The sequence below is a fragment of the Pogoniulus pusillus genome, chromosome 30, assembly GCF_015220805.1.
Source record: "Pogoniulus pusillus isolate bPogPus1 chromosome 30, bPogPus1.pri, whole genome shotgun sequence".
In the NCBI taxonomy this organism is placed as follows: domain Eukaryota; kingdom Metazoa; phylum Chordata; class Aves; order Piciformes; family Lybiidae; genus Pogoniulus; species Pogoniulus pusillus.
The window spans coordinates 1,385,457-1,395,145 of NC_087293.1; the positions used below are offsets into that span (position 1 = coordinate 1,385,457).

A 9,689-nucleotide genomic window follows, 5' to 3' on the forward strand; every position below is an offset into this window, starting at 1 on the left:
ATGACCAAGGAACCACCTCAGGCTGGTTTTGTTCTGAAGGAGGCCACATCTAGGAAAGGTTTCAGCTTGGCATCTGTGTCAGGAACGAGAGCAACACCCTCAGTGCTGCACTCTGCTTCAGGCACAAGGAGAAAGAGGACCAGCTGGGGGTGATCTCTCCCTGCCTGCCTTCCTCCAGTCCACCTTCCTGTCATTTTGAAGTCCACCTGACTGAACCTCTGCCACTGCAGCTCCATTCAACAGGACAATTGCAGTCAAAGAAGAAAACCCTGCAAGCTAAACCCTCCCTGCTGCTAGGAGACAACTTCAGCTTCACACAAACTCCTTCAGTTTCATGGATTCAATGGGTTGGAAGAGACCTTCAACATCATCCAGTTGCTGCCCATGAGCAGGGAGACCTCCTACCAGCTCAAGGTGCCCATGGCCTCATCCAGCCTGGCCTTGGAGATCTCCTTCAGGGAGGTTGTGGAGCACAGAAGCACCCAACGTGATCTTTGATCACGTTGGGTGCTTCTGTGCTCCACAACCTCCCTGGGAAACCTGTGCCAGGCTCTCACCATCCTCAACCTGTGGCAGGCTCTCACCACCCTCAGCATCAAAGATTTCTCCCTTCACTCTCCATCTCCCTCTTTTTAGTTCCCCCTGTCCTCAAAGCTCTGTCACTCAGCTGTCCAGCAACATCTGGAGGCAGCCAGAAGCACATCTGGAGAGCTTGCAGAGAAGCAGAGCTGTGGTGTTTGTGTTCCACAGGCATGGCAACTGGAGTGACTCAGCCACGGGCTGCAAACTCAGCCAGCAGACCTGGAAGCACTGAGAAGCTGCTGGAAAGGTCTGCTGCAAGTCCTCCAGCTCAGGGAGCAGCTGCAGGCTGAGCACTCTGCCTTAGGCAGACCAAAACCTCTGCTAAGAGAGCCTCTACACAGGAGGGAACAAGAACTGATGGCTTCCTCCTGCACCTCATCAGCAGGAGGCTGATCTTGAACTCTGGCTTCAAAATCTTCTGCCTCCAGGAGTATGAGGACACCTGGGGCAGTCTCTGAGCCTTCCTCAGCAAGAGAGCCACAGCCTGCTTGGGGCTTGGAATCACAGAACCAACCAGGCTGGAAGAGAGCTCCAAGATCATCCAGTCCAACCTAGCACCCAGCCCTGCCCAATCAACCATAGAATCACAAAATCAAACAGGTTGGAAGAGAGCTCCAAGCTCACCCAGCCCAACCTAGCACCCAGCTCTATGCAGTTAACCAGACCATGGCACTCAGTGCCCCAGCCAGGATTGGCTCCAACACCTCCAGCCACAGCCACTCCACCACCTCCCTGGGCAGCCCATTCCAATGCCAATCACTCTCTGCCAGGAACTTCCTCCTCACACCCAGCCTAGACCTGCCCTGGCACAGCTTGAGGCTCTGTCCCCTTCTTCTGGCCCTGAGGGCCTGGCAGCAGAGCCCAACCCCACCTGGCTACAGCCTCCCTGCAGGCAGCTGCAGGCAGCAATGAGCTCTGCCCTGAGCCTCCTCTGCTGCAGGCTGCACACCCCCAGCTCCCTCAGCCTCTCCTCACAGGGCTCTGCTCCAGGCCCCTCCCCAGCCTTGCTGCCCTGCTCTGGGCACCTTCCAGCACCTCAACATCTCTCTGCAATGGAGGAGCCCAGAGCTGGACACAGCACTCCAGGGGTGGCCTGAGCAGTGCTGAGCACAGGAGCACAAGAACCTCCCTTGTCCTGCTGCCCACACTGCTCCTGAGCCAGACCAGGATGCCAGTGGCTCTGCTGCCCACCTGGGCACTGCTGCCTCAGCTTCAGCTCCTCCCTCTCAGCACCCCCAGGGCCCTCTCTGCTTGGCTGCTCTCAGCCACTCTGGCCCCAGCCTGCAGTGCTGCTTGGGGTTGTTGTGGCCAAAGTGCAGAACCTGCCCTTGGCCTTGTTCAGTCTCATCCCCTTGGCCTGTGCCCACCCATGCAGCCTGGCCAGGTCCCTCAGCAGGGCTCTGCTACTCTCCAACAGCTCCACAGCTGCTCCTAGCAGGTGTCATAACCAGACCATGGCACTAAGTGCTGCATCCAGTCTTTTCTTGAACACTTCCAGGGATGGCAACTCCACCACCTCCAAACTCCTGCCAGAGCAGGGGCACCCAGGAGCACATCCAGGTTGGGCTGGACTCTCTCCAGAGCAGGAGACTCCCCAAGCTCTCTGGGCAGCCTGCTCCAGGCCTCCAGCACCCTCACACCAAACAACTTTCTCTGCAGCATGTCCAGAGCAGGGCCAGGAGGAGGAGCAGAGGGCTGCAGCTGCTCTGCCATGGGGACAGGCTGAGAGAGTTGGGGCTGTGCAGTCTGCAGAAGGCTCCAGGGAGGCCTTTTTGTGGCCTTGCAGTGGCTGCAAGAGGCTACAAGAAAGCTGCTGAGGGACTTCTCAGGGTAGTGATAGAACTGGGGGGAGTGGATCCAAGCCAGAGGAGGGCAGGTTGAGGCTGGACATTAGGAAGAAGTTGTTCAGCATGAGGGTGGTGAGAGCCTGGCACAGGCTGCTCTGGGTGGTGATGGAAACCTCATCCCTGGCTGTTTTTAAGGCCAGGCTAGAGGTGGCTCTGGGCAGCCTGCTCTGGGGTGAGGTGTCCCTGCCCGTGGCAGGGTGCTGGAGCTGGCTGATCCTGGAGGTCCCTTCCAGCCCTGCCAGTTCTGGGATTGCTGTGGAGGTGGAACTTCCTAGGTTCCAGCTTCTCCCTGCTGCTCCTTGTCCTGTCACTGGGCACCAGCAGCTGCAGGAGAGGCTGGAAGGTGGTGTGGGGAGGGGGGCAGGGGAGATCTGCCTCGCTCCTGGGAGGTAACAGCCTCAGCCCCCCTGGTCTGTATTTAAGTAGTCAAATGGACATGCAGCCAGGACCCAGGACCTGCTTCATGTGGAAACTGAACCACCTCAGCAATTGGCTGCAGCAGACCTCAGCCAGCCTGTGGGGTGCAGCCAGCCTGGGGGTGATGCCCTCTCACTGCTGGCAGGGGCATGCTGCATGGCTGGGACCCTGGTAGGGCTCTCAACCAGAGCTGTGCCAGGAAGACACTGCTGGTCAGACACTGGAACAGGCTGCCCAGAGACTGTGTGGATGCCTCATCCCTTCAAGTCTTCAAGAGCAGGCTGGAGGAGGCCTTCAGCTGCTTGGGCTAGTGGGAGATGTCCTTGCCCATGGCAGGCAGCAGGAACTGGATGAGCTTCAAGGTCCCTTCCAACCCAAACCACTCTATGAATCTGTTCTATCAAACAGCCTGGCACCTTCATCCTGACCCACAGCCCTCAGCTAGGGCCATGAAACAGAGCCTGGCACCTTCATCCTGACCCACAGCCCTCAGCTAGGGCCATGAAACAGAGCCTGGCACCTTCATCCTGACCCACAGCCCTCAGCTAGGGCCACGAAACAGAGCCTGGCACCTTCATCCTGACCCACAGCCCTCAGCTAGGGCCACGAAACAGAGCCTGGCACCTTCATCCTGACCCACAGCCCTCAGCTAGGGCCATGAAACAGAGCCTGGCACCTTCATCCTGACCCACAGCCCTCAGCTAGGGCCATGAAACAGAGCCTGGCACCTTCATCCTGACCCACAGCCCTTAGCTAGGGCCAGACACTGCTCAGGTCCCTTCTCAGCCTTCTCTCCAGGCTAAGCAGCCCCAGGGCCCTAAGCCTCTCCTCACAGCAGATGCCCACAGGGCAGGAGTCTCCACTATGGTCACCCTATGCTGGTCTTGGCCTGCAGGAGCTTTTTCTCTCTTTTACTGGTCTAGAGGAGCAGGGAGTTGGCATGGATTTGGTCTGGGGAGGCAGATGTCAGCTTGTAAGCATGACAGAAAAGAATCACAAAGGATCTTTGGTTGGAAGGGCTCTGCCAGCTCATCCAGTCCAACCTCTGACCCAGCACTGCAGGGGCACCACTGAACCCTGCCCCTCAGCAACAGCTCCACACAGCTGCTAAATCCCTCCAGGGATAGGCACTGCAGCACTGCCCTGGGCCAAGCTTTGAGAACCCTTCCAGGCCAGAGAGTTCCTGAGCTGCAGCCTGAGCCTGCCCTGGGGCACCTTGGAACCATTGCCTCTGCTCCTGTCCCTTGCCCCCTTCTCACTCCCACTTCCCTGCAGAGAGCAATGAGGTCTCCCCGCAGCATCTTCCTCTCCAGCCTGCACACCCCCAGCTCCTTCAGCCTCCCCCTGCTTCCATTCCCCTTCCTAGGGAAGCATTTGGGTTGTGCAGTTCTCCATAATCAGACTCAAGCAGGTTGGAAGAATGCTCTAAGCTCACCCAGCCCAGCCTAGCACCCAGCCCTGCCCAAGCACCCAGACCATGGCACTAAGTGCCCCAGCCAGGCTTGGCTGCAACACCTCCAGGGATGGGCACTGTACCACTGCCCTGGGCAGCCCATTCCATCTCAGAAGGCTCCTCACTCCTGGTGGGCAAACAGCCCTGCCTTGGGCTTATTCATAGATTGCATTGGGTGGGAAGGGACCCTCCAGGGGCATCCTGCCCAACCCCCTACAGGCACCAGAGACAGCTCCAGCCAGGGCAGGCTGCACAGGGACACAGCAAGGCTGAGCTTGGATGGCTGCAGGGATGGGGCCTCAAGCACAGCCCTGAGCAGCCTGGGCCAGGCTCTCCACACCCTCCCTGACCACAACTGCCTCCTATGTCCAGCCTAACTCTGCCCTGCTCCACTTCCAGACCATTGACCTCATTCTATCACTCCAAGTCATCCTGGACAGTCCCTCCTCAGCCTTCCTGTAGGTCCCCTGCAGACACCAAAATGCAGCTGAGCTTTCCTTGCAGCATTCTCTTCTCCAGGCTGCACAGCTCCAGTTCTTCCAAGCCTCTCTTCCCAGGAGGTGCTGCAGCCCTCTGAGCATCTTCATGATTCACACAGAACAGCCTCCAGGTCCTGCTAACCATTTCCTGATGCCGCTGCTGACTGCGGATGTGGAGGACAGCAGAAGCAGAGCAGTTTAAGCATGATGGAAAGCCTGGAGGCAACATGAAGGATCTTGACCACTTGGAGGCCACACATCAGCCTCTTCTGCAGCACAGACTCTTCTGCCCTCTCCTGAGGACAGCCAGGCTCGGGGTGTCCTGCAGGTAAGTGCTGACAGAGGGCTCCTCTAATCCAGAAGTTAGAAGCCAAATGATCTTCTAATCCAGAAGCTGTCTTCTGCAGCTGGACCTGAGAGTCTCCCAAACCAGCTTCAGTATGCTCCATCACCTTCAGGCACCAGAGGGAGGACTCCCAGGCAAGTGCTACCAAGCAAGCCAGAGTGAAGGCCCAGGACACAGAGCCCAGGCTGGTACCAGGTTGGCTCTCCTGTGCGTTGGGTTCCCAGTGCTGAAGCAGATCACAGTGCTCCTGGTGTTTGGGACTCACCTCAGGTGCTGTTGTAGTTTGTATCACCAACAGAACCACTCAGACCTTCTTTGAGACCAGGTCACCCAGCTTTCTGTGCACCAGAAGCCTTCAGAGCCTTGCAGACCACTGCAGCCCTTCCACCTAAGCTTGCCTGCACAGATGGAAGAGGGAAAGCTGAACGATGAGCTCATGCTTTATTTCTGCCTCTCTTTGTGCTAACAGGATGAGTCAACTCTTCCACCAGAGGACAGCAGACTGGCTGCTCCAAACCAAGGAATGCCCAGGATGCTTCACCACCTTCCTCCAGGGTACTTCAGCAACCATCTCCTGCCTTTAACTCTTCTGTACGAGGCACAGAAGGCTCAAGCTCAAGAGCCAGGTCTCAGATGTGTGCTCATCCCTGCCGTGTCCTGGTGGTGTTTCCCATTCCTAGACCCCGAAGTGTCTCTCTGGAAACAGAACAGTTGCTCTCTTCTCAGGGCATTCATCCATGCGTCCTTCAGCTGCAGTGGGCAGCACAGCACCATGTGGCCTCTTGCTGACTCCTCCACCCCCTGGCTGGGGTGGGGAGGAGAAGCAGAACAAGGTAAAAAAAACTCACGGGCTGACAGAAGGAAGAGTTTAATAAGGCACAGGGAAGGGAGAAATAACAGTAACAATGGAATCACAGAATTCAAGGGGTGGGGAGAGACCTCCAGAGACAGCCAGCCCCAGCCCTGCCAGAGCAGGGCACCCAGGGCAGGGCACACACAGCACAGCCAGGGGGGCTTGGCAAGGCTCCAGAGCAGGAGACTCCACAGCCTCTCTGGGCAGCCTGCTCCAGGCTCCAGCACCCTCACAACAAACAACTTTCTTCTCAGCCTCACCTCCAACCTCCTGGCTCCCACCTTAGCCCTCTTGGGCCTTGTGCTGGCCCTGGGCACCCCCAGGCACAGCCTGGCACCTTCACCCTGCCCCCAGCCCTCAGCTAGTGACAGACATTGCTCAGGTCCCCTCTCAGCCTTCTCTCCAGACTAAGCAGCCCCAGGGCTTTCCTTACAAGTGCTGCTCCCCATCAAACATCGGGCGAGCGATGCTCGATGCATGTGCTCAGCCCCAGCATCAGTGCTCAGCCCGGCCCTGAGCCACTGCCCCTACGTGCCGCAGGGCGCTGGACATGCCCTTGGCCAGCGCGGCTCAGTCCCCCTGCCTGTGTCCCTGCCTGTGTCCCTGCCAGCTCCTCGGAGATGTGGCTGCCCCCGGAGGAGCCCCCGGGCAGGCAGCGGCGGGCAGGAGCCAGCGCAGCCTCGAGAAGCCGATCCCTGCCCCTGCCTGAGCTGCGCCTGCACAAAGGCTGCGGAGCGGAGCGGACGCGGCGGGGGCGAGCGGCGGCAGGCGGCACACGCCGGGGCCCAAGGACACGGCCGCAGCCTCCACCTGCTCCTCCGCTACGAGCCGGGGCCCGGCCCCTCCCCCCCGCCCGCAGGCCTCCGCTGCCTGCGCCAGCCCCGCCCGGGCCCGGCCGCGCTGCCCGCGGCCAGCTGCGGCACACGAGGCGCCCTGCACACGCGGGACGCGGCGCGGAGCCCACGCGGCTGCGGCCGGGCACATCGAGGCTCGCTCCCCGGCCCCGGCGGCGGAGGGGAACGGGGGTGAGGGGCGCAGGCTGCGGCACCGCCCCGGTACTCACGAGTTGGTGTGCAGGTACTCGAAGGTGAGCTGGGCCCGGTTCAGGCTGCTGTAATTGGCCAAGGCCATGGCGGCGGCCGGGCCCAGGCTGCGCTCCGCGTGTGCGGGCGGCCCCGCGCAGCTCGAGGCCTCCCCGCCCCCCCCCCCCCGCTGCCGGTCACCGTTCCCGCCGGGCGGCCAGCGTCGCGCAGCAGGGGTGAGGAAAGCCCTGGCGCGCCACGAGCGCCAGCTGCCGCCGCGGCGGAGCTCCTCCCGGCCCGGCCTGCCCCACCCCGCCCCCGGCCGCGCTTTGTCCCCGCCGCAGCCGCGGCCGCAGCCTCGCCCAGCCGCCGCCGCCGCCGCCCCGCGGGCGTGGCCGAGCCGCTCCGCGCCCATTGGCCGGGACGCGCCACGTGACGCGAGGGCCACGGCGCGCGGCGCTGCGGCCTCTCCGCGGCCGCGTGACGGGCGCGCGAGGGCGGCGGGAGGCAGGCGCGAGCGGGGGTGGGGCGCGCGTGCAGGGCTCTGGGCCCGCCCCTTGCGCCAGGCTCCGCCCCTTGCGCCAAGCTCCGCCCCGCCGAGCCGAGCCGAGCCGAACCGCGCCGAGCTGCGCCTACAGAGCTGAGCCGAGCTGAGCCGAGCCGCGCCGAGCCTACCGAGCTGAGCCGAGCCGCGCCGAGCCTACCGAGCTGAGCCGAGCCGCACCGAGCCTACAGAGCCGCGCCGAGCCGAGCCTGCTGAGCCGAGCCGCGCCGAGCCTACCGAGCCGAGCCGCGCCGAGCCTACCGAGCCGAGCCGCGCCGAGCCTACCGAGCCGAGCCGCGCCGAGCCTACCGAGCCGAGCCGCGCCGAGCCTACCGAGCCGAGCCGCGCCGAGCCTACCGAGCCGAGCCGCGCCGCGCTGCGCCTGCTAGCGGGAGCAGTGTCCGGCCCGCGCGTCCTGAGGAAACCCTCCGCGGCGGCGCAGCCTGGCCCGGTGCCCCTCAGGCCGGGAGAGGCGGCAGCGGCGAGCGGGGCTCGGCGGATCCACCTGGCGGTAAACGTGAGGCGAGCGGGGTGGAGCGGGAGAAGCTTCCCGGTCCTCCGCTCCGGAGTCGCCGGTGCGGCGGCAGCGGCTATGGCTGCTGGATGCGGCGGCTCCGGCAGGAACGCAGCTGAACGGAGCCATCTCGCCGCTAAAAGCCGCCCGGACACTGTCGGGCCCTGGCCCGCGGGAGCGTGTGCGGATCGCAGCGGCTGCGGCTGCCGTGTTAGTGTCGCTGGAGACTCCGGGAGGCCGGAGGAGAGGCTGAGCCAGCGCTTGTCGCCCGCCGAGTGGTTAGCAGGGAGGCAGCGCAGACCCATGCGCGTCCGCGCTGCTGCCTTTGAGTCGCGGTGAGGTCTGCAAGGACGGAGCGCAGCAGAGCTGCCCTTGTGGCCTGCGAACACCTCGGCCCCTCCAGAGCACGGCCTGAGCCTGGCGATCCCGAAGCCAGGAGGCTGCCGGGCACTCGGGTTGCCCGGGCACACAACACCAAATTCGCCCGGTACTGGCTGGGTGCATCTGCACTGAGCTGCGCGACACAGACCTGAGCTGAGGATCCACCACCTGCAGGGCCTCGGAGAACTCAGAGCTGCTGCCAAGAGCTGAAGGGCTCCTGCAGGGAGGCTGCAGAGGGACTTGTGCTGAGGGGGTGTGAGGCAGGCCCAGGGCAATGGTTTGGAGCTGAGGCAGAGCAGGGGGAGAGTGGAGCTGAGGCAGAAGCTGTGCAGTGTGAGGCTGCTGAGCCTCTGGCATGGGCTGCCCAGGGAGGCTGTGGATGTTCCTCCCTGGAGGTGTTTAAGCCAGGCTGGATGAGGCCTGGAGCAGCCAAGGCTAGCTGAGAGCTGTCCCTGCCTGTGGCATGGAAGTTGAAGCAAGCTAAGGGGAGTCCCTTCCAGCCTGAGCCATTCCCGGTCCCTCAGCAGCGCAGGGAGGCATCAGCTGCAGGTGCCTGTCTCCTCTGGGGAGCTGCACTCTTCTTCAGAGCCTGCTCTGGGGCAGGAGGTGGATGCCAAGGGTCAGTACAACAGAAGAGCACCAAGCCATGAAGAATTGAGAAGAAGCAGATGTGTTGCCTTGTGTCACCTGGGGTGGACCTCATGGCTGTGCTCACAGTCACATCTGTGCAGCCTCATGCAAGGAGCAGAGCAATTTGATGATCAGATGCAAAAGAGTCCTGCAGTGAGCCCTCTCTTCGTGGAAGTGTCTCCTGGGAGACCTAAATCCTGGTGCCACCAAGCTGCCTGGTCTGGTTGACACTCTGGAGGAAAGGGATGCACAGGGAGGGGCTTGGAGAGGCTGCAGAGGTCAGCCCAAGCCAGCCTGGGGAAGTTCAGCAAGGCCAAGGGCAAGGCCCTGAAGCTGGTTTGGAGCAGCAAGGCCAAGCAGAAGTGGAGGCTGGGCTGGTGAGGAGTGGGTGAGAGCAGCCTGCAGGAGAAGGCCCTGGGGGTGTCAGTTGGTGCCAGAGTGCCCAGGGCCAGCACTGGTGGCTGCAGCCCAGAGCCAGCTGTGTGCTGGCTGCAGCCAGAGCAGGGAGAGCAGCAGCACAGGGAGGGGATTCTGCCCCTCCAGTCTGCTCTGCTCAGCCCTCCCCTGCAGCACTGCCTCCAGCTCTGGGAGCACAGCACAAGGACCTGGAGCTGCTGCAGA

The 9,689-nt window shown here is 62.4% G+C and overlaps 1 protein-coding gene across 2 annotated transcripts in view; it reads right to left on the reverse strand.

The window, feature by feature from the left end:
* The window catches only part of MORC2 (MORC family CW-type zinc finger 2), a 60,233-nt gene extending 53,050 nt beyond the window's left edge, over positions 1-7,183 (reverse strand). For both annotated transcript variants that reach the window (XM_064168810.1, XM_064168808.1), the window contains exon 1: positions 7,041-7,183. In XM_064168810.1, the coding sequence (XP_064024880.1) occupies positions 7,041-7,108 (68 nt within the window). In that variant the 5' untranslated portion in view covers positions 7,109-7,183. The remainder of the gene's footprint in view (positions 1-7,040) is intronic.
* Positions 7,184-9,689: the final 2,506 nt, after the last annotated feature.